Source organism: Tenrec ecaudatus, chromosome 8, assembly GCF_050624435.1.
Source record: "Tenrec ecaudatus isolate mTenEca1 chromosome 8, mTenEca1.hap1, whole genome shotgun sequence".
NCBI classification, from domain to species: Eukaryota; Metazoa; Chordata; class Mammalia; order Afrosoricida; family Tenrecidae; genus Tenrec; species Tenrec ecaudatus.
This window is the reverse complement of record NC_134537.1, coordinates 65,473,734-65,499,167: the sequence shown is the minus strand read 5'-3', so window position 1 is coordinate 65,499,167 and position 25,434 is coordinate 65,473,734. Positions and strand designations below refer to the sequence as shown.

General features: G+C 36.8%; 1 protein-coding gene across 1 annotated transcript in view; it reads right to left on the bottom strand.

The window, feature by feature from the left end:
- Positions 1-19,810: 19,810 nt before the first annotated feature.
- The window catches only part of SH3YL1 (SH3 and SYLF domain containing 1), a 57,430-nt gene continuing 51,806 nt past the window's right edge, over positions 19,811-25,434 (bottom strand). Inside the window, exon 9 of the mRNA XM_075557183.1 lies at positions 19,811-20,203. Within this exon, the coding sequence (XP_075413298.1) occupies positions 20,013-20,203 (191 nt within the window). The 3' untranslated portion in view covers positions 19,811-20,012. The remainder of the gene's footprint in view (positions 20,204-25,434) is intronic.

Here is a 25,434-nt window from a genome sequence, read left to right as displayed (position 1 = left end):
GGTACATCTCACTCCGACAATGTTGTTGTTAGGTGCCATTGAGTCAGATCTGACCATGTTGACCTTATGCACAACAGACTGAAATATTGCCTGGTCAACCTCACAAGTTTTCCTGTGCCGGGGCCCATTTTTGCAGCGATAGTGTCACTCCATCTCCGTGAGGGTCTTCCTCCCCTTCACTGCCCATCCACCAAACATGATGTCCTTTCGAGGGATTGGCTTCTCTAGTACATATGCCTAGTATTGGGATTGCTGGCTTATGTGATATTTCCATTTCTAACTTTTTAAAGAAATGCCACTTTTCCACAGTGATTCTACCATGTTACCACCCCACACACATGTATGAGACTTCTGATCTTCCCACATGGCTCCGGCATTTGTTGTTTTGCTTTTGTGTTCTTTTCCTTTCTGTTATTACCCTATCAGCAAGAGAAGGTCCCAAGGACTTTGGGATCCCACTGACTTTACTCCCACTCAGTCGTATTTTGAATGCCTTATTACCCAAGAACCCAGTCCTCTGACTTTATCTCTGACTGATTATGTATTTCCATACAGTACTTGAAAATGTTTGCAAACTATGTATGAGGTTGTCAGGGGCTCCTTCCTTCAAAGTGTGAAGTGTCTGTTCTTAGCCTGGAAGTTCTGCAGAAACATGGTCACCTTGATGACCCAGTAGGCCTTTGAAACACCAGTCGCGTAGCCTCCAGCATCACCTCCACACATAAGCCCCCTGAAGTACAACAAGCTGAGAGACATACGGTGGACTCCAACAAAATAGTAATGAAACCAAACCAAAACAAACACACACTGGTCAGTGTGTGTTAAGGTGGGAAGTCTAAGCCATGTGTGAGGGATCACAGTACGATCACTGTGTAAATGGTTTGGCATTTCTTGAGAAGTTAGAAATGGAGATATCTCATGATCCAGAAATCCTGCTACTAGGTATATATACTCGAGAAATAAGAGTTGTGACATGCATTACTATATACACCCTCATTTCATTACAGCATTAGTCACAATAGCAAAAATATGAACACAACCTAACTAACCATCAAGGAATAAGTAGATTTAAAAAACGATGGTATATTCTACAATGGAATACTACACAATGTTAAATTATGTAGTAATAACAGACGCCATAAAATACCTCATAACATGAATAAACCTGGAGGAATGGGGTTTCTAAAGTATTGGGTCTAGAATACAGGGGCCCTATTGTAGTGCTTAAAAAGCATATCAAACAAAACTAAAAATGCATGGACAGAAAATGAACTAGATAAATGCTGAGTGAAATAGTTTGATCACAAATGAGAAAACAGTGTATGTGCCTCTTATTATTAAAAGTTAAGAAAAAGATGTACAGAAACTAAAACATTTCATGGTTATACAGAGGAGGAGATGCAGGGAAGAAGAATTCCTAACTATAGAGTAGTCATAAAGTACCTCGGGTGAAAGGTAATATACAATAAGGGAAAGTCAGCACAATAGGATCAAGGCAGAGAAAGACACTGGGATTAAAAGGCAACAATGACAAATACTATTACACACACAATCCTGTGATGATAGTAACAGGAAACAATACTTTATGAGAGGCTACGTAGGTAGATATGCAGGCGCAACAGATGTGGGGTGGCCTGTTTAATGCGGGAGCACACTCCAGAGCACATATATGGTTGGCAGAGGATATTTCTTATATGCATTTGTAAACATTACAACTATATCCAAACTCTGGCTTAAGTTGTGGTGTTTTCAATTGTCTAATAGACTTGTGAAATATGGACAAAGAATAAAGAAGATCAGAAAAGAAGCCGTGTCATGGATTATGGTTCTATTGAAGAATACTAAATAGACCATGGACTGAGTGGTGTTTTGTTTTGTTGTAGAAAGGGTTCCACTGAGTCAGACCTGACTCTAGGGCACCTAATAGCCACAAAACCATATAGGAGAGCCTGTAAAAGGCAAAAATATGAAAACTTCTTAGTCACAAAAAATACCTTGAGAAAATGAATCATTGGGTTTGGAGTTTTAAGACTTTAGTCCTGGTGGACATGTAGGTCAATTGACAAAATAAAGTGCTGAACATAGTGACAAAAACTGTGCTGAACATAGTGGATATTCAATTAATAAATGAACGAATGGAGATAAACATCAATACGTAAATCCTAAAGTGATGAAGCAGAGGATGGAATATATCAACACTGGCATGTCTATCCCACAATTTACACCACTGTTCCGTCACTGAACAGTCACACCTTCTACCTCCACGTTTCTTATCATGTGAGAAAAGGAACTACTCACATTTTCACCCGAATGTTACCATGTAATTTGCTATTACTTCAGTAGAAAAATTAAATATCATTTCAGGAAATATGTCTTAGTAAAAGTATGTTTAGGACCATGGAATGTCACAGACTTTGGGCAGGCAGAACAGTATCTGGTAAAGCAAGGGCTGAAATATAGGAGTATATCTACAGAAATAGTAGAAGGTCAGTTGTGAAAACAATATATATTGCTTTTTCCCCTAACTTGTTGCAGGATATGAGGTAGAAGTCTCTAAGAAGTTATCTTACAGAGCATGAAAAAAAACGTCAGCTCTATCTATTATGGCAAACATGGCAATTTGGAATGAGTTCACCCCCAAACATAAAAAAAAAAACCCAAAAGACCAACTCACTACTATCACGTTGATTTTAACTCCTAGCGACCCTCTAGGTTAGGGTAGAAGGGTGGGTCCCTGTGGGTCTCTGGGACTAACTCTTCAGAGGAGTAGAAAGCCTTGTCTTTCTCCAGTGGAGTGGCTGGTGGTTTCAGATGTTCTGACCCGCCAGGCCTCATAATATGGAGATACTGTTTACCTTGCTCTTATTTAATTATTAACATTTTTTTGTTTTGTTTTCCAAATTTACCTCTGAGTGACCATAATTAACACATTCCATTGACTTTTCCAAAGGGTAACTTCAAAACAAGATTTTTGGGGTTTTGATTTTTGTTTTTTAGGTTACTGCGTCCATCTGCCTTGAGAACAAGTTAATGCCTTACAAACCAATGAAGAGCCCCAAGCACCCAGTCAGCTCTGTCTCCATAAGCTAGTTTTTATCTTAGTCGCAGCAATTTTTTCTGACATTGCTGTTTACACAGGGGGACAGTAATGACAGCCAACAGAACAGGCGACCACCCAGCTGGCTGTTTACATTCTAAATCCTGGAAATCAGCCCTGTTTAAATAACGTTTCAGATGAAGGGCTTACTCCCCCTGCACAAGTGCCCACATTTGGGACAGAAAGAAATTCAGGGAGTTGGAATTATAATAATTAATGTTGTCTAAGGTTCATCCTGGCAGGTGTAACCTAAGTTCAGAGCAAAGAATCTGATTCTCTTGTAGACTTCTGCTGAGTTCAGAGCAAAAATTCCAATTCTCTGGTAAACCTCGGCTTCTATTTTATTCTGGACATGATGGAGGAAACATGTGGGTGAGCCACTGTACATGAGGCAACTCCTTGCTGTAGTTGCTGTCTTCGTATGTTAAAGCAAGAAGCTCTGTGAAGTAAAGGAGTCTTTGACTTAGGTGGACAAGGCTGTGTTCTTCTCATGCAGCTCAAAGATTATTTTGGCTGTATAACAAGAATCTTAAATTCTGCAAATATTCTACTAGTCACTTGAGTTGTCAAGGTAGTGGGAGGAGCATGGGTGTGACATATCTGGGTTAAAATTGCTACTATTTCATTGACTAGCTGTGTGATCTTCCTAGCCCTTAAAAACTTTTCTCAGATATAAAATAAGGAGAATGCTTCCAACCTTTTCTAGCCTATTGGAAGCTTGAGATAATGCACTTTAGACTTTGAACACATTGTAGTACCAATAAATACTGCATTTCATTCCTTCCTTTGATATAATATGAGGACAGGAGACCTATATCCATGCTACATCAGAGATGGCTTTCCAAAAGATTTCTATTTTAAAACAGTTTTTCATATTGATAAATATTCACTTACGGTTGGTTTAGACCACAATGACAAATTAAAGCCACAATTTGTTAACTTAGGTCAAAGTCTGAAACATTTAATACATATGCTTACCATTTTTTCTGTCGTGTAAACATTTTCTAAAGAAAATGAAATCACACTGACATATAACTTTATATATTGATATTTAGAATCTGATAAAATTCCTAAGTTATCAATAGATAACTTTTACTTTGTGGCTGTCACCATGCCAAGGGTTTACATACCTGACTTTATTCAATCTTCTTCACAATTCCATGAGGTAGATCTTACTAGCACTGTTTTTAAATTGGGAGCCATAGGCCAAGAGACTTATAGTATGTTATTAAATTAACTAAATTCCTTTGAGTAAACAGGATTCTCATCTATAGTCTTAGATCCTAGAGCAGCCGATGTCCTATAGAAATTTAGGCTGCTTTTAACATCTACAGTTACATAGAAATGTGTAATGAATGTCTTCGTCACTAGTATAAGTAATTAAAAATATGTCCACAGAATTTCATGCTTTTTGCATCTGGGTCAACATTATTAAAATGTTACCAAAATTTTTTAAATTAAATTAAATTTAAAAAAATTAAAATGTTACCAACGACTACAAAAGACTATACCAAACACCTTCAGTGACTGACTTGCTGGGCCTAGGGGATAAGGACCATAGTCTTGGGGTATACCAAGGTTAATTGGCATAGCCTAATCCACAAGGGCAATGGTGAGCGGCAGCTAGACTCTTAAAAGCTCATGGGCAGTCATTTAACATGTAACCATAGGTCTTTTCCAAACAGAGGGAAAGAAGACAGATGAAAATTAAAAGACGTAGGTAACTATTTAGTCCCATAGACTAATGGGCCATGCAAACCTCAGCCTTCAAAACTCTTGAGACCAGAAGAACTAGATGTGACCACTACCAACTGTTCTGAAAAGGATCACACTGACAGGTACTGATTGAGTGGGAAAAACATGTGGAACAAAATCCCAAATCATAAAAGATCTTCCTATTCAGAGAGAAACTGGTGGAACCCCAAAGACTACGACCATTAGTCACCCTTCAGGTCAGGAACCGAGCTCACCCTCATGCTAGAATAACAAGTCACTTAAGGTCAAAGGGCCATCATTTGTCCAAGGACAAAATACAAAGTACAAAGGTTAAATGGAAACAGGAATCATGGGAGAAAGTGGTATAGTGACGATACATTAAGGCAATTACAATGGATTTGTTGAAATACAAAACAATGCATAAATTTTTTAGTGTAAAATTATCTGTTGCATAAACTTTCACCTAAGTCACAATAAGAAGTGTCTTAAAAAGCCTTTTAAAGGGTTTTCTGGTTTTAATTTTACCCCTTCAAAATATATGTTGCAAATCTAAACCCCTATAGTTATAATCCAACTTGGAAATGATTTTTATTGTTGTTAAAAGAAGTCTTGATAACATAGTGGTTAAGTTCTTGGATGCTCACCAAAAAGTTGGTGGTTTAAGCCCATAAACTACTCTGTGGAAGATGTAATAATCTGCTTTCATAAAGTAGTAGCCTTGGAAGCAGAGTTCTCCTCTGTCACAGGCTCCCTAATGAGTCAATCTACTTATTGGCGTTCTGGTTGGCTTCTTTGTTATGTTACTGAAGCAGTGGCAGTGCATATTTGTCTTACATTCATCTCATTTGATATGTAAAAGAGATAAAACAAGCAACAGAGTAAGCAAATTTGGAGAAAGAAATCTAACAAGACATATGAGGCTCTCCTGATCCAACACAGAGAAAGACTTGCCCTAGAGCTGGCACCGTGAAGTCAAACTTTGTCTCATGTACTGTGGATGTGTTAGCAGGAGGCACCAGTCCCGGGAGGGACATCATGTCTGGTAAAGGAGAGGATCGGCCCAAAATAAAAAGATCCTCAGAAAGGTGGAAAGATCAGTGACTGCAACAATGGGTTCCAACAGAGTCGTAACTGTTAGGATGGTGTAAGACCAGGTACTATTTCATTGTGTTGCACGTATGATTTATTTGCGTTAGAATTGATTCAATGACAACACATCTTTAAAACTGTGAAGAAATAAATTTTGATTTGTTAAAGCCACCCATTTGTGGTATTCCTGTTTTAGTAATATTTAATAACTGAGGTGGACTTACAGATTTTTTTATTATTCAACATAAAATAAAATGAACTTTCTTCGGATTATAGCAAAAGTTTAAAAAACAAATTGTACTTCATTGACCAATCTTACAAAAGGATTTATTCTAAGTTGTATAAATGTGAGAATAGAATTAGCATCAATGGTTTTGATATGCTTCCATTGATATGTTTCCATTCCATATTGTAATTTGTTTGCCTATATATACTTCATTACACTAATGGGTGAGACTCTTTATGGCAGTACTATATTGTAGATATTTGAATATCTCTAGCACCAAGCACAGTGCATGACACTTACTGAAAGTCATAAATATTTCTTAAAAATGTGTATATGAGACAACCCTTTTTAGCTTTTAATTACATAAATTCTAATGTAACTTTAAATGGTTTATTTACAACCTTGGCCTGTCGGTTGTGTATTACTTCCTTGGGAAGAAATAACTTTTCAAATGAATAACTGCACCTTTTCTCCAAGTCTTTATGTCAATTATGCTTCTGTCTACACTGTACCATGACCACTAAAAGTTGCTGTCAAGTTGGTTGCCACATATGTGGCTCACAATTATTTGTGCTCCTTAGAATTTTGAATGGCTGATTTTTCAGAAGCAGATTGCCACATTATTCTTCCAAGGTGCTTGTGAGTGGAACCAAAGTACTAACCTTTTACTGATGAATGTATAGTCCTACTCAGGGAATTCCCTCTAGTTGTCACACACCATACAGTATCATTTCTGATTGTTGTTGATGTTAGGTGCTGTTGAGTCAGTTCTTATTTGTAGCCACTGTGCTAGTCTGAGTTGACTAGAGAAACAAATCCAGGACACTTATATGTGTTTCAGAAAGAGCTTTCTATACAGGAGCAATTGAAAACAACCCAGCCCAGTCCAGATCAAGTCCATAAGTCTGATATTAGCCCATATGTCCGATACCAATTTATAAATTCCTCTCCAGACTCACTCAACACATGCAATGATGCTGAATGCCGGAGAATCATATGCCAGTGAGTGGAAAGTCTTGTGGATTCAGTGGCAGTGGAAGAATCTCAGTGCTGGCAGGGGGTCTCCATCTGGCTTTTTCAGTTCCAGGGCTCTAGCATGGCTCCATGTGTCCTGTCACCAGGAAGATGTAGCCGAGAGTGTCTGTGTGTATCTTGCCTCCAGGGAGCTGTGTATCTCCCTAGAGCATCCAAACGATGTCAACGAGCTGTGATCTGACTGACAGGCTAGACTCCATCCCTTTACAAGGTGACACCAGATCATGTAACTACCACACCACCCTATATACAACCAAAGGAAAAATCAGTCACTCCTGCACCATTCTCATTGTTGTCCTTATATTTGAACCCATTGTTGCAGCCACTGTATCAATCCATTGTGTCCGTTGCCTTTCTCTTTTTGGCTGCCCCTCTATTTTACAAAGCCTGATGTCCCTTTCTAAGGACTGGTTCCTGCCAATAAATCTCTTACTAATGCTTATAAGAAATAACCTTCCAAAAGCTTACCACTTTCAGTCAAATATTATACTCAGTTAAAAGTGCAAAAGAGTCGAAACTTAAGGGGAGTGAATGGGAGAATTGAAAAGGTTGGTTGTTTGGTTGGTTGATTGCAACTGTACTTTACATGGATAAACATTAACTAAAGTCACCCAGTTAGAAAAGAGAGAGAGCAATAGCAACTTTATACCCAGCTTTTGTTCACTTCAGCAGCTACAAATTTTTCATAGTCATTAGTTCATTTAATTATCTTTAAACCTTTGGATATACATTATCAAAAAATTTACTAAATCTTAGAAGTTTAATGAATGATTCAACTTCATATGGAATTTCTTCTGAGTTCATATTTTTATATGTTTATGTATTGTTAGCAATGAGCTGCAAACTCCCGCAGACTGTCTTAAAAATGAACGCTCTCCAGTCAGGAGCTCCTCAGAGGAGTTCTGATTTTGGAATTCTATTTAAGAGAAAACCTACAGGTATAATGTTAGAAACAAAATCACTGACACTTAAAAATGTGTAAGAGAGAGCTTTATATCAGGAAGTAATTATATATTATATATCAAGCAAATATCCCAAACCCAGTCCAGATTGAGTTGGTACTAGTCTATAAATCTGATCCTAATCCATAAATCCCTCTTCAGATTCACGCAGCCACAGCAATGGTACAGAATGCAGGAAGATAACAGAGTTGTGTGGGTCCAATAGTGGTGGCTTGCACAGGTCTCAATGTCAAGAGGACATTTCAAAGGAAGAGCAGGGGGAGGTGGTGTGGGGGGAGGGCAGGGAGCCTCCAGAAAGCCATTTATCTCATTGGCTGTGACCTCAGTGATAAGCTAAACTCCACTCATATCTTAACAGAGGTACCATGTTGGTGCAAAAAACCTCCATACCTTAACAGAAGTACCATTTTGGTACCAAAAAACCTAACTATCACAAGAATCATCTAAAAGTCGCCCTCTGAGTATTATCAGTCTGTCACTTGCAATAATCTTGAGTAGTTTCAATTATGCAACAAAATGATTATACTTAAGTAATGCTTGAATTTTGAAAATAAAAGCTGAAACTCATGTACAAAAATGTATTTTATATTTTCTTTAACTATTAACATCTTGTTCCTAAATAGATGAAATTGTTTGACAAAATTTTTCATTAAAAATTAAAACAAGAAACTCAGAATTGATGAACCTCTAGGGCCAGCAAGTAGAATAAGGGTTTGGGAGGGGGAGGGGCACGGGGATGAGAGGGTGGGTTAAAAAGGAGATGATATCAAGGAGTACAGGAAGAAAAAGAATGTTTGGAGATTGACTGTGAAAGCAATTGTACAATGCTGCATGATGTGTTTGAACTATGGAATGATGTCATATATGTATTAACTCTCAATTAATAATATATTTTTTAAAACAAACCATAGCTCCAGGAATGGGTTTGGGCTCACACTTAACCCTAACTCCAATTTAAAAATAATTGCTTCTTACGTGGCCCTTCTTTATACTTGCCCTCAGGAAGGGAACACAGAAGATATAGGTGATACAGCAAAACTGTGGTGAAGAAATTAGATAGTACCCAGTTATCAGATAAAATAGCATCTGGGGTCTTAAAGGCTTGTCCCCAAACAAGCAGCATCTAAGTGAGATGTCAGCTAAGTCCACCTGGAAGAGGCCCACCACCATCATCAGTCACCCAAGGATTGTAAATCCTAGATTCTGAAGTCAAAGAAGGGATTAGTATCAGTGCCTAAATTGTGAGAATCCAGTTTGCAGAAGACTATGATGGCAGTGGGAACCCAAGATTCTCCTGTGGGAACTACACAGGAAACAAGCCTCCAGGGAGTTCCCTCAGACCACAACTGAGGGGTGGGAGGAAAGTGGTTGCTGAACTGAGTGCATTGGTGAGATGAGTACAGAAGGTCAAAGGCATACATCTGACTTGAACAGTTAAAACTTTGTCAGTTGATTTCCTCCTCTGATGCAAGCTGGACCTGATCTTGTTTATTATATTTTCCGTATTTTTTTTGTTTTGTTTGTTCATATTAGGGTATATCTCAGAGGTGCTATATCATTTGAGGTCATCATCTTAGACTTGTGTTACATGTTTTTCTGTTTCACTATATGAAACTGAGGCTTGATGAACCTATAGAGGCAGAGAGTAGAATAAGGTCTTCAGGGCGGGGAGTACAGTGGTGGTGTGGGAGTAAAAGGGAGACAATGTCCAGGACTCTAGGAAGAAAAGCATGTTTGGAAACAGATTATGGTAGCCACTGTGCGATTCTACTTGACATGATTGAACTATGGAGTGATATATGTGTTAACTCCCAACTAATAATAAAAGTTTTGTGTACCATCTACAGCTATATGTGTACCAGATTTATACCTCAGTAAGGACTTCAAAATGTTTTTAGAAAAAGGAAATTAAAAGATAAGGGAATTTTCCCATGAACATTTTAAGCCCCCTTGGACAATTCAGTGATATTGATTTTACACATCATGTTGTACAATTTTTTTTCAGTTCATTTTAATGAATGAAATATATTTTCTTCTTAGTGTTATACAATTTTCTTAATTAAATATACTCCTAAAATATCGACTATCTCATATGACATTTCATATTTACAGCAGTAAAAGCAGCCAAGCTATTCCTGGTGGTTACTCTTTCCGCTGGTAACCACCATTTGAATCCACCAAGCCCTCCTTGAGAGACAGAGAGGCTTTTCCCTTTAAACAGTTATTCTCCTGTAAATTAGAGCAGTAGCTAGGAAAGAGGAAGGCCCTCAAGGAGCCGGATTGGCACAGCGGTGCAACAATTGGCTCAAGTACAGAACACTTGTGTAGAGAGTGCAGGACCGTCCTGTGGTGCATAAGGTCGATATGGGTCAGAACTGACTCTGGCACTTTACAGCAACAACAAATGGTCACAGTCTCAGAAACCCACAGGGGCAGTTCTAGCCTGTCTCAGAGAGGCGCTATGAGTCAGTATCAACTAGATGGTAGTGCGTTTCTTAATTATTTAACAAAGTATGTCTGACAGTAACGTATCTTAAGAATAGAGATAAGAAAAATGTCTATTTTGATGATCAAAGTTATGTGTCAACTTGACTAGTTCATAACTTTCTGTGGTTTGGCAGTTGAATAATGATGCAGTTTTGCATTTATGTAATGGTATAGTCCTTTTCCACTTTTTGACCTGAGGGGATCATTCTCAATTTTTGTATAATGCTGATTTTCACAAAACAACCTAAACTTTGTAACTTTTAACTTATTGAGCAGACAACTTGGCCAAACATCTGACTGCTCAATTTAATAATATTTTGATGTTTGTCTTTCTCGCCTGTTTAACTGTCTGGTTGTTTGAGTTAGACTTTGTTGAAGACATTAACAGAAAATCACTAAGGTTTTATTTTATACTACCAGAAGAAAGTGAAGAAACCCCACTTTAACCAAAATTAAGATGGATCTGCAAAAGAAAGTAGACTGGTGATACTGAAAACCTTTGAGGGCAGTTGTCAAAAAGTTATAAAGATCTTTGTAAACTGTCTACAGTTCTTATGACTAATAGCACACAGTGTTGAGTTGTATACCCTCTAATCAATTCAATTTGGTGATCAACTAAGCAGGAAATTGAAAATTCTGAATTTCAAGAGAGGAAATAATGGAAATGTCATGTCTTGTGGTACTGATAGAAAAGATAAAAATTAAAAGATATTTAGTAACTATATTTTTTTCACAAATTCTTATTTTCATAGAAACACTTGTTAAAGTTTCTGAGTTGCAGCTCATATTGAAAAATGCCCATCCCAAACAACACTTATTTGAAAAAATATGGTTTGTATAAAAGTTGATTATTAGAGAAGTCTAAAATAGAAAACATTAGATCATGAAAAATCATTAGAGGATTTAGTGATTCCATTTAATGTAGAACATTTCTATAAATTCAGAAGAATGTTTTTCAAGTTCTAGTTTTTGGGGGAGTTTGCTTTTCAAGAGTTGGGTAGATAATGGCAAGATATTTGTTTTTCTATGCTTGCATTATTTTCTTTTACACACCTGTAAAATAAAAATTATTTCAATAAGTTAAAAAATCACGTGATATCAACTATGAAGGAGCTTACTAAAGAGTGGAAGAGTGGTATGTGAGGACATGATTTGGTTGCAAATGATCTGCCGTACAATGAATTGTTTAATATGACTCCTCCAGCAAAAGTCTTTGTTACTCTCCTCTAACAATATTTTTCCTGGGTAAGAAGATGTAGGAAGATACTGAGTGATATCATACTCAGATACTGAGTGAGTCAGCTGTGAGTGATTGTTAACAGGGTTAGTTGTAATTGCCATCATTTTGGGTATTAAAAAAGCCATCTCTGAAGGAAAATGTAGGTTTTTCTTTACTAGCAAGGGAGAAGAGGTAGGAGTGGAATATGTCCTTTGGACTCTTAGAACCTTTCACATTGAGTTTCCTTGTTACTTTGATCCTAGAGACACTAGATGAAGGGCAAAGGGGCAGCAACAGCAGAACCAGGAGCCAGAGCATGAGGCACAGCTCTGGATTTCTCAGCTCAAAGAGCAATTAAAGCTGAGTGTTTGGGGACAGGAGGCTGGCCTATGAAATAGGGTGCTTCTGGGCACTTAATTGAGTGAGCTGAGTTTGCTGAACCACGGAGCTGTAGATGAGTGCTTTCTGGTTGAGGCTTACAGAGGAGTGGCATGCCTTTGGAGCATTTATTGGCAGTTCTAAAAGAGTTTTCTAACAATGCCCTAACCAAATAGAGGCCAACCCCAAAAGATTGATGAATAGGTAGAACCCTGCCTTTTGGCATAGCACAGAAGAAAGTGTCCTGCCTGAATAACTATATACTGAATAATTCTCACTTGAATTGTAACATGTTAACTTCCCAAATAAAATCCGTAATTGTGAGTATCATCTGTCAGTTCTGTGTAGCTACTGCAGTGAATTTTAGAGGCTAGAGCAGTGGTTCTCAACCTTCCTAATTCCATGACCCTTTAATACAGTTCCTCATGTTGTGGTGACCCCCAACCATAAAATTGTTTTCGTTGCTACTTCATCACTGTAACTTTGCTACTGGCATGAGTTGGGAAACCCCTGTAAAAGGGTCATTACATTTCCAAAGAGGTTGCAACCCACAGGTTGAGAACTGCTGGGCTAAAGGAAAGTAGAGCTAACCAGGATGGAGGGAAGAGGCATGTCTAATCCCTGGGTAGTAACAATCAGTGATGGGAACTAAGATATCAGATGCAGCCTACACACAGTTTCAAAATTGAAAACACAAAGTTTAATAAGAAGTATAGAAAATATGAAAAATAAATATGTAAAAGCACTTCTAAAACAAAAAAAATAGACTTGAACAAACAGAATAATTTTCTCTGCTCCTTGCGTTGGACACTTGTACATCATAAAGAAGGCAATTTTCTCTATATTAATACATAAGTTGAACACAACCCAAATAAAAATTGTTCTCCTTTTTCCCTGGAGATAACCAAGTTGATTCTAAACTTCATATGTGAAAACAAGAACAAAATAGAAAAATCTTGCAATTAAAATAGTTAATTAGTACTATCACAGTTTGAAACTATAATTTAACTGGTGTGCTGACAAACAGACCAATGGAATAGCACAGAAAATCTGGTAATAGACTAACCAAAACAAATATTTTTATATGCTACAGATAGTTTTTCAAAAATTGTTGAGAGAAGATAGACTTTTTTTAGTAAATGACTATGAGAAAAGTAAATAGCTATTAGGGAAAAAAACAGTTGTATCTGTATCCATATTACATACCTTAATAAACCCCAAATCTACCAGAGTTCTAAATGTAAAATAATAATTGCAACCAGTGTTTCAATAATAATAATAATAATAATAATAATAATATAATAAATAATACAAATACTATGGGAAACAGCCCACTAATCTACAAAAGGAGAGGGCTTATTATCTCCACAGGAAAGGGAGAGATGGACCAGATCTCAACCAGGTGTGCCAAGACATGAATGCAACAGACCAGCATGAAGCAGCAATCTAATAAAGAAGACTGTGGGATTACCCCCAATCCTAGCTATGTGGACCCCCTCCCCAAAAAATGCACTACAGAGAACAGCACTGAAGTTACAGCTTAGGAAGAATGACACATCTGCTCAGAACACACAGGAGCAAACTAAGAAGGAAGGAGAGAGAAAGAGAGAGTGGAATGTATCCTGGCCCACCAAGCCCCAAGGGCGATATTTGTGCTTTGGCAGCCAATCCACAGAAAGGATGATAGGGCCAGCCCCACCACGGAGTCCCCTCACTGACCCATAGCATTACAGGGGGCGACACTGGAGACAGTGTTGGAATTATGCCCGATCTGACCCCACCACCCTGGAGCAAAACACAAAGGGCATACAACAGAGCCGCAAGGGGAGAAAAGCAATGAAGTCCCTGAGGAAGCCCCAAAATAGATTTTGTGGTTAGGTCATGGCACCTCATCAGACATGACTGAAAACCACTCATAAAGGTAAACAGAGACCTGGAACTATTTATAGGCTTTTATTTTTTTGGTTGTTTTGTTTTTGTTTTTTCTTCTTTATCTAGATAAGATAAGCAGGATAAATAATCATGAGGAGAAAACAATGGGACCAAAGTTTCTGGGCACACATGGGAGAGGAGGAGGTAGTGGAAAGGAAGGAGGGATCCAAGAAACCCAGGGACAAGGGAACAACTAGTGATTTAAAATCAAGGGTGAGGAGGGTATAGTATGCCTGGTGGGGCTTGATCAAGTGCAATGTAGCCATAGCCAAGAGGAATTATTAAAAGCCAAATGAAGGGCAAACTTGATAGTGGGACAAGAAAAAGGAAAGAGAGGAAAGGACTAGGAGGCAAAAGGCATTTATGGAGGTATGAAAAGAGGCACGGATATATGTAAATATATATGTATATAACGATAAGGAAATATATCTATGTACATATATTATATGTTGAATATTGAGAGAGATGACTGGGCCTCTACTCAAGTACTCCCTCAATGCAAAAATGTTCTGTTCTAATAATCTGGCATTCTGTGATGCTCACCTTCCCAACATGATCACTGAAGACAAAATTTGTGCATAGCAAATGTGATGAAGAAAGATGATGGTGCTTGGCTATCAAAAGATATAGCATCTGGGGTCTTAAAACCTTGAAGGTAAACAAGTGGTCATCTAGCTGGGAAGCAACAAAGCCCACATGGAAGACGCACACCAGCCTGTGTGATCATGCAGTATAGATCAGGCATCAGAAAACCCAGAACAATCATATTAATGTGAAGGAATGAGGGAGGGTGGTGCCATAGAGATCCAGCCCATCTGTAGAAAATTGGACATCCCCTCACAGAAGGGTCACAAGGAAGGGATGAGTCAGCTAGAGTGCAGTATAGCGCTGACAAAACAGAATATTCCTCTAGCTCTTTAATGCTTCCTCTTCCCCTCTCCCTACTATCATGACCCCATTTCTATCTTACACATCTGGCTAGGCCAGAGCATGTACACTGTTACACATAAGAGCTCTCAACACAGAGAATCCAGGACAGATAACCTCCTCAGGAACAATACTGGGAGTACCATGAGGGTTGAGGGAACGGGGGGGAGAAAAGAGGGAAGTGATCACAATTATTGACATATAGCCCCCACACCACCACTGCCAGAGGAACAAACAACAGAAACATGGGTGAAGGGAGACAGTGGTCTGTGTAAGATATGAAAATAATAATAATTTATAAATTATCAAGGGTTCGTGAGGGAGAGAGGGGAGTTGGGGAGGAAGACAAAAAATGAGGAGCAGATACCTAGGGCTCAAGTAGAAAGAAAATGTTTTGAACAGGATGATGGCAACATATGTGTTTGACACAATGGATGTATGGATTGTTATAAGAGCTGTAGAGCCCCCAATAAAATTATTTTTAAAATAATAAATAATATAAATACTAAATAATCTAATAAAATAATAAATTTATATAATAATATTTTAAAATAATAATTCCTATTACTAATGAAAATGTAAAATGGCACAGACATTATGGAAAATAGAGCTACAAATAGAACTACCATATGATCCAACAATCCCACTCCCAGGCCCCCCAAAAACACAAAAGAAGAGACTTAAACAAAGTGACTTACACATCAATGCCCAGTGTATTCAGAGTAGGCAAAAAGTGAAAACAAACTACCGGTAAATGTCAGTCAACAGATGAATAAACCAAATGTGGTGCATATGTACAAGGGAGCAGTACTCAGTCAGTGGGAGGAATGAAATCTTGATGCATGCTATAGTATGGATGGAGCTTGTAGACATTATGTATAGCAAAATATGCCAGTCACAATTGTTGTTAATGGTCCTGCCCATGTGTCGTAAAGGTTACATCTTTGGAAAACCTACCAATGAGTCTACTCTACAAACAGAGTCTCCAGAAGTTAGAATTCACTTAGAATCAACTTATAACACAGATTATACATGAACTATTTTTAAACATTTCATACATCTATTGAGATAATAGGTTTTATAAAAATTTACTTTTTATGCTTAGCAAGTTAACAATGTATTTAAATGGTGATTTATTATGTGGTGATTATGTTTTAAATGGAAACTCATTGTGAAGAAATTTTTAATAGATATATATACTCTCACTTATGTGAAAGAAACTAAAAAAAGAAATGAAAAGCAATCTTTGTTTATTAGTAGTTACCAGGCATGGGAAGGAGAGGGAAAGAGAAAGAAAAAAAGAAAATTTCATTATATCCTGGGTGAGGAGAAAGCCTCATAAATAAAACTACATAAAATAGTTATGAATAGAAATATTATAGAAATAATTTTTAAATTAGAAGAAAATATTTGTAACTTAAATCACAAACTATCACCACTTGTCAGCCAGATTGTTGCACTGTGGTGGCTTCTGTGTTGCTGTGATGGTGGAAGCTGTGTCACTGGGATTTCCAATGCCAGCAGGGTCACCCAAGTGAACAGGTTTCAGCAGAGCTTCCAGAGTAAGAACAGACAATGAAGAAGCACTTGGCTCCCTATATCAGAGGAAGGAACCTCTGAAAACCTCACGCACAGCTTAGAAACATTGTCAGATACTGTAGGCCTAATGAATGAGGAACAGTGTCAGAGGTAGTGCTGTAGGATTGGCCCCTTGGGTCAAAATATGACCCAGAAGGAGCTGATTTCTTGAAGAGGCATCAACCAGGATGATGTGAGTGGGGTAAAGCCTCTGGGAGTGGAGCCTTCTGGGTATTCATTTACTCATGGGCAGAATTCAAGGTAAAGAGCAACACCTGCAAAACTGCTAATAATCAGAACTTGGATTTGTGAAGTATGAATCTAGGAGAATTGGAAGTGGTCAAAAAATAAAATGGAATGCATAAAGATTGATATCCTAGGCATTCATGAGCTGAAATAGATCAGTATTGACAATTTTCAGTAAGAAAATTTTATGGTTTACTATACCAAGAAAAGCACAATCAAAAGGAATGGGGTGTTACTCATCATCAAAAAGGACATTGCAAAGTCAGTCATGAAATGAAGTTGGAAATCACATGATAAAATGTTGCAAAACCAACATGTTCATAACAAACACCTTTTCAACAATACAAAAGGCACATGGGCTTCTGAAGTTGTAATACACCAAAATCAAATTGGCTACAACTGTGGAAAAACGAGATGGAGCAACTCAATATTATAGTAGCTAAAGCAAATGGAAGAGAGGATGAAGTCAAATAGTTGAGTGGGATATTTCAAATGTCAGCTCAAGAAGACAAAACCAAATATTATAATGAAATGTGAAAAAACTTGGAATTAGATTACCAAAGGGGGGCAGCATGCTGAGCATATCTTAAACTGAAATAGTTGAAGAAAAAAAACTCAAGCCTTGAGTTGAAACACTGAGAGATTCTGTGGGAAAACTGTTGACTGATACAGAAATCATCAAAAGAAAATGGAAAGAATACACAGAGTCCCTGTACCAAAAAGAATTAGTCAACATTCCACCACTTCAGAAAGTAGCATATGAGTAAGGACCAATGGTACTGAAGGAAGAATTTCAAGCAGCACTGAAAGCATTGCTAAAAGCAAGGTTCTAGGAATTGATGTTATATCAGTTGCAATGTTTCAATAAGCTGATGAAGCACTTGAAGCACTCACGTGTCTATGCCAGGAAATTTGGAAGACAGCTATATAGCTAACTGACTGGAACAGATTCATATTTGTATCCATTCCAAAGAAAGTTGACTCAACAGAATGCTCAAATTATAGAACAATATCATTGTTATCACATGTAAGTAATATGTTGCTGAAGTGTTATCACATGTAAGTGATATCACATGTAAGTAATATGTAAGTGATATCATGTAAGTGATATCACATGTAAGTAATATGTTGCTGCAGTGGTTGCAGCAGTGCATTGCAGCAGTGCATTGACAAGGAGCTGCCACAGGGTTAGGCAGGATTCAGAAGAGGACGTGGAACAGTGGATATCATTGCTGATGTGACACGGATCTTGGCTGAAGCAGAGAACACAAGTAAGATCTTTACTTGTGTTTCATTGACTATGCCAAGGTATTCAAGTGTCTGGGTAATAATAAAAGTATGGATATCTTTGAAAAGAACAGGAATTCCAGAACACTTCATCATGCTTATGCTGAACTTGTACATGGATTAAGGGGCAGTTGTTAGTCAATCGCAATCACAAAAGGACAAATATTGTATAAGACTATTACAATAAGGATAAAAAGGAAGATAAAGGTATGTTTCTACTACCACATTGTGTGGTCTTCTACTCTGGTACTCCAAGAAATGAGGTGGTGTGCCTACCTAGTTCCCAGAAACCTTATAACATGCCCTTATTTGAGCATCTGATAAAGTACCTTGAGAAAGGTGGCCTCACCCCAAATGGTGTCAGTTTCCAATTTTGTAGAGAGGAGAAGATCAATCAATATCTGACAAACAGCTTTGTTCTGTTGTCACCCCAAAATCAGCAGAAACTTCTATGAGTAACTAGTGAACCTTAGTGGGAACTCAGATGAAGAGCAGGTTATCACAGAAGGCAACGGCACTCCTGACTATGCAAATTGGTGGGGCACTCTGCCATTGATAAAAAATGTTTAACTTTACTTATATGAACCCCCATAAGCCTGGGCACCTTTGAGCTAAGTTTGACCTAGTTTCTAACCAGTACATGCTAACCCAGGTATAGAAAACTAGAACATTAGACTGTGTCCTTTTAAAGTGTGCACTTCCTATTGTAGACCACACCAGAAGGACATGATGGACATGAATTGGAAACCCTAGTAAATGAACTAGACTTTACCTTAAACTCACTTGTAGACAAGCCAAGAAACTGAAATACTCCATTGAATTTAAAGTGGAAAGGTCCTATTTGTAGAAGCAGCAGACAATTACTATCGTGAGGTTATGGATTTGGTGGTTGTTGGACTTTAGTTTGGTTTGAGCCTATTGCTTTGAGTGCCAAGTTGCATTTGAGATGCTATGCCCAATAAAGATACACACAGATGACAAGTGAGTAGTCAGAGATAGGAGTCTGGTGTTTAGGAAAGAGGGTACAATTGTAGAATGAAAATAAGACTAACAAAACCAAGACATTGATTTAGTAAGCATTTTCAAAATATTTATTTATAGACATCTGAACCTTGACACAGTAAGTGATTCCACTGGTAGAAAATGGCCAAGGAAAAACATAACCCCAGAAAGAAGAAAAGTTAATAGATATAATCTTTTTCTTAACACATAGCAGTTGAATTTCTTTGTAATCATACATTTCTTCTATAAGTAAAATATTTGGATATACAAAGAAACATTTTAAGGCTTCATATTCTAGTTAATAACGATAATTCTAGTTGTTTTATTTAATACAGGCATACTTGAGAGATATTTTGAGTTTAGTTCTGGACAACCACAGTAAAGTGAATATTACAATAAAGCAAACACACACACACACACACACATATATATATATATAGTTTTGGTTCCCCTATACATATACACATTATATTTATACTAGACTGTAATCTAGTTAGTGTGTAATAGCATTGTGAAAATGTTTGCTATATGAAGGGGCTTCAAAATTTTGTAGGATAATTCCTATCTTTTAATTCCATTTTCCACAAAGTTTTGAAAGTCTTTTTTTTTTCTCCAAGAATTACCCAACTGTGATGCAGAGACATGAAGTGAGCACATGCTTTGGAAAATTGGGCTGATTGAATTATTCTATACATTATCATCACAACCTTCAATTGGTTAAAAAAAAGATAGAGTATTTATGAAGCATGATAATTTGAGGCATGCCTGTATTTGATTTGGTGAGTATAGAGATATATTATGTATTTCTCAAAGAACAGGAAAAAATAGACTCTAATTCATGGTTACATAGTTGGCTGGGAAAATGCCAGTTTGACCTCGAAGTTTTCCTTCCCACCAATCAAAATGTGACTCGGTTTTTGAAATCACTGTGATCCTGTCTCCAGCTTGAAACTTCAGATCTCCTGGCTGCTGTCCTTCAAAAGAATACAGTGCTGTCACTTCTACAGGTTGCTGGGACTTTCCTAAAATGAGATTGGAAGTATTTAAATCATTACTTACATTTATAAAATTAAAATATAGATTAATCATTTAGGGCATGGTATGCTAAGATGAAGGATATAGTAAATGACACAGTGTGAGAATTCAAGGATTACATTTTCTCAAATTATTAAGCTGACATTTTTTGGCAATAACATTTCCAACATCTACACAAGTTAGAGAAGCATAATATTTTATACCTACAATTTATTAAACAAATGTTTCTGGTTAAAATTATTTGAACTTCAAATAATCTACAAGATGTTTACATATTTATTAAATATTTACATACTTCTCATTTAATAGTACAATGGCTTCCATATAATACAGCTAGTGAAGAAAAGCTGTTATTTATGTTCATGATTATATTATATGAAATTTTAACATCTTACTCTAGAGTATATGGTTTTAAAGATTTTAGTTAGGATGTTTGTTTTGCTGCTATTATAGTTAATATTTATATTTTTCTCCACGGTTTCAGAGCTGTATTTATTTGATCCTTTCCCTCAATATATGCAATTCAAAATAGAATAATTTGAAGCATATCCACATATGCTAATGAAAGTATTTTAGCACATTATCGAATTAAAGGAACTGTATTGGAAAAAAGTTCTTCAAGAATTAAATGACTAATATGAGTAAAAGATAGTAAAGCTATAAACTGTGGAATATCACGGAAAATATAAAGCCATAAACAGATACATTTTAGGTTCATATCTACAAAGAATTTAATATTTTATGTGTCATATTAATTTGTAAATGGATTAAACAACTGTATACCCATCTATGTACAGAAATACAGAGAATATAATTAATAGAGTTCTAGAAGCATTACTTATTTGAACATAAAATATTACAAAATGCAAAAAGATTACCTTTGGTCTTCCAGTAGGAAATAAAAATAGTAACACTTTAGTAAGAATTAAAGACATTAACACAGACTCGAATTTGTAGCTTAGTCAAGATGGTTCTATAGTTCTCTGTAAAAGCATGCAATATCTAGTTTTAAATAATCTTAATAATCACTAATATAAGTAAATAAGGAATATTTATAGTATAATTAGTTTTCTCTATAGTAGAGAATCATGCATATTTGTATGTATTTATATTAGATTACTTTCAGCCTGCCCATTTTAAGGAATAAAATTAAAAGAATATAACAAAAAGAAGAACTATTATATAGTATGGAAATAATCAATTCAAGTTAACTAATGACTAATACATTAAAAAAGTTATAATTAAATGCTATGAAAATTAAATGGCACGAAACTAGTATTGCATACATCCAACAGAATATTCATACTATGCTTCACTGATATTAGCTCATAAGAAAATGTTACAGAAAAATAAACTTCGGATGATTATTCTCTTAGCAATAATTATGTGTTTGAATTTATATACAAAGTTTAATTTTGATTAACCAAGCCTCATCAATGAAGACACAATTAACACAATTCTTCCCCTTTGTTCCTGTCTCCTTAGAGAAAAACAAAAAAATGAAGGTTCTCTGTGAATGCATAAGAATGCTCAGGAAATCATAGTTATTTCAGATGCCATAGACTTATCCAACAATTTACAAACTTATAAATGAAAAAGAAAGATGTTTATATTGATGAAAGTATGAAAAAAATGTTCTTTGGGGTCCAGTTCACACAAGCAAGGCTTTATTCCAACAAAATGTGCTTGTATATGTCTCTGTGACCAGCAGACAGCTGCAGGCACGTTCTCTTGGTAACACATTTGGTTAGGTTGCTAGGGTAAAGTCAGACAGTTGTTTTCCAGGGGGATCTTCTGGCCATTTAAATTCAAAGCAGAAAAGAGAACTCAGATGGTTTGGTGACTGTTTTGAGAGGTTGCAAAGAAATAGGTTTGATAGAATTTCTTGAAGGATGCAAAATTACCACGGGGACTTATTCTCAAGAAGCTTTAAGAAAGAGGAAACCTGCTGGAGGGAAAAAATGCCAGGAAACTTGCCCTGGGAATTTTCTCCCCTTCCCCCCATGATGACAAGGCAGCTGTGCGTCTTCTGCGGTTGTCAAGGTCTGTCCTCTGTGAAAGTGTTAAGAAATATTACCCCCCCATCCTACAGTCCTCATCTGGAGCCTGCAGACTCCTATTTGCTCCTCAAACAAAAAGAACACTGGAAAGTTCCTAGAAGACACAGTGGTCACTTGGGCCAGTCAAGTCTATTAGATCCCTGTGTATTCCATCCAGAGAAGGCCATGTGGATAGTTGACGTTTATATTGTTGGGGAACATTTTTGCAAATAAGAACTGATTTGTCTTGCAAAATTCTATCAATTGACATCCAGCTTCTTCTATTTTATCACCAAGATCATATGTTCCAACTACTGTCTCCTCCTCTTTGTTTCCAAGTTTGCATTACAATCACCAATAATTATCAATGGGTTTTGATTGCATGTTTAATTGATTTAAGACTGAAGAAGTTGGTAAAATTCTTCAATTTCTTTATCATCAGCTTTAGTGTTTGTTTCACAAATTGGAATATGATATTAACTATCTTTTATATTAATAGATATTATTCTATCAGAGATAGTATTATACTTCAAGATTTATCTTGAAATGTTATTTTTAACAATGAATGAAAGCCATTCCTCTTGAACTTGTCATTTTGGCACAGTAAGCCATATGACCGTCTGATTCAAAATGGCCAACACCAGTCCATTTCAGTTCACTAATTCCTGAGATACTGAACTCTGTTTCATTTTTGATGATTCCCCATTTTCCTAGATTCATATTTTGTGCATTCAATGCTCCATTTATTAATGGATGGCTCAGCTGTTTCTTCTCATTTTCAGTCATGCTTCATTAGCACACGCCAGTCCCGAAGGGCTCCATCCACATCCATCAGGCTGACTCTGCTTTGAGGAGGCAGCACTTCTCCACTTGCACTTCGTCTTCCAGCCTGAGGGGTTTACCTTCCAAAAGTACGTCTGATAATATAGATTCCACGGTCATTCATAAGGTTTGCAGTGGCTAGTCACTGGGAAGTAGACAGTTGATTCCGTCTTAATAGTCTTGAATCTGTAAGTTCTGCTGAAACCTATTCACCATGGGTAATCCTGCTGGTGCCGGAAATACAGATGACAGAGTCATTAGTATTATAGCAACATGCACGCCACCCCAGTGTTAAGGTGATCATTTATGTTAGAAGAATTAATAGCAGGCTAATCCAAAGAGTTGGAAAATAAAGGTGTCTCAAATATCTGACTCTTCCAATATGTTATTATGCTCCATCCCCTCTTCCCACCTCCTCCCTTGAGTATATTCCCTCACAAGCCAGGATCCCTGTTTACATAGTGGTGGGTGTTGTTCAGTCTCAGATCTGAAGGTAAGACAGCAGAGTGAGCCAAATATAGGGTCCAGAACAAGAAGCCAAAAATGTCCTTAAGTTACAGCAAGTCTTAAATAGGAGTATGACTTTTGAGGTGATGAGTGTTAGAACTGTATGGTGATACCAGGATAGCCCAAGGAAAACAAAAGATGGTGTCTTAAGTCACACTTTCTACGAAGGTGGGCTCAAAGATGCCCTCAAGGAAACAGAGTATTGCTTGGTTCACACCCTCTTCTAAAGTCATGTCGTACGCCCACTCTAATCCTGTCTATTAGGAGCACAAGTGGTACAGTGGTTATGCATTGGGCTGAGATCCGCAAGGTCTGTAGTTCAAAATCAATAGCTGCTCTGCAGGGAAAAGAAGAGACTTTCTACTCACAAAAAACAGTTACAATCTTGGAAACAATAAAACTATTCTACTCTGTCCTATGTGGTGGCAATGGCTCACTATTGACTAGATCACAATGAGAGATGTAGTGTAGTGCAGAGTGCCCTCCAAAAGGAGATGAGAGGCACACGTGTACAGAAGCCAGAATTAAATCAAATGAGGAATTATGATGAACAAGGCTAAATTAATTGTCTATAACTCAATTGTGCTAAACTGACAAATAAATGGTGATGGAGGATGGGTTGGGAGATGGAAAAACTGCCTTCTGAGATGTATAGATCTATATAAAGGCTATGTTGAGAAATAATTGCTACATATTTTGGTATGGTTTAATAAACATTTAAACCTTTTTGTAAATATTTAAATATTTTTCTACGATTTTGCAGCAATACTTTTTGACTTATCAATGTGTATATAATAGCAGCTACTTTTCCCTCAAAAAGGCATTGCTAATAAGCACTTCATATGCTCTATGCTTTTTTCATAGACCCTTTAAAGTGGGGCCAACAGTACTAGCTCTGGAGAAAGACGATTTTTATCCACATCTTAAAGCATTTGAAACTGACATTTAGAGATGCTGAGTAATTTATCCAAGGTCAGGGAACTGTTAAAATTAGCAGTGATTTGAAACTAAATTGTTTATCTCCAGGTACTTTCAATTGATATTCAATAATACTCAAGTATCCTCAAGATGACACAAATATTAAATTGAGTCCAAAAGATTGAACTTAGATTTATCAGAGCATTTTGTATTTGTTAGGCAATTTTTCAAGGAGAATTAATATATCATTTTGGATCACAGAGCTATTTTGACTCTATAGGTAATTGTGAATATGTGATTCTGATGAACTTTGGTAACTACTGACAACCAAATTAATCCACACTGGTTTTATATATAGCTAATTAGAAGAACAAAGATATTATGAACTAAAGAAGAGAAAGACAGATGTCATATAGGCCTCATTTGACAAACTAATGCTTACCGAAATATGTGATTTTTAAATTTCTTCTAAATTGTAGATTCCAAGTGAGATGTGGAAAAAAGCAACATTGCCTTTAAATTTTATCTACCTGTGCTTACAATACATTTGAAGGATTTTTAAAAAATCATTTGGAAATTTTCATTATAATATTCTAGTATAATTCAAATATGAGTTATTTAACCAAATCAGGGCTATACTTAAAAACACAGTTAGATTACAATCAACATTTAGTGATTGGCAGCTGCCATAATGCTCATAATTTAACATAGTGAGGTCCAAGCAGGGCATCAGTTTTACTTTCATTTACTCAAGGCAGTTAAATCACTTTCCCAGTGGTGTCTGCATAATGTAACCCATCCGCAGCTGACACATCCAGCCCTAGACATATTTCAGGGGAAAGAGCTCTGCGTTGGAAACTCTGCTTCAGGAAAGCAACCCTGACTAAGAAGGCAGCCTTGGGTTTTGTTAAGCACCATGGGGACGGGAACAG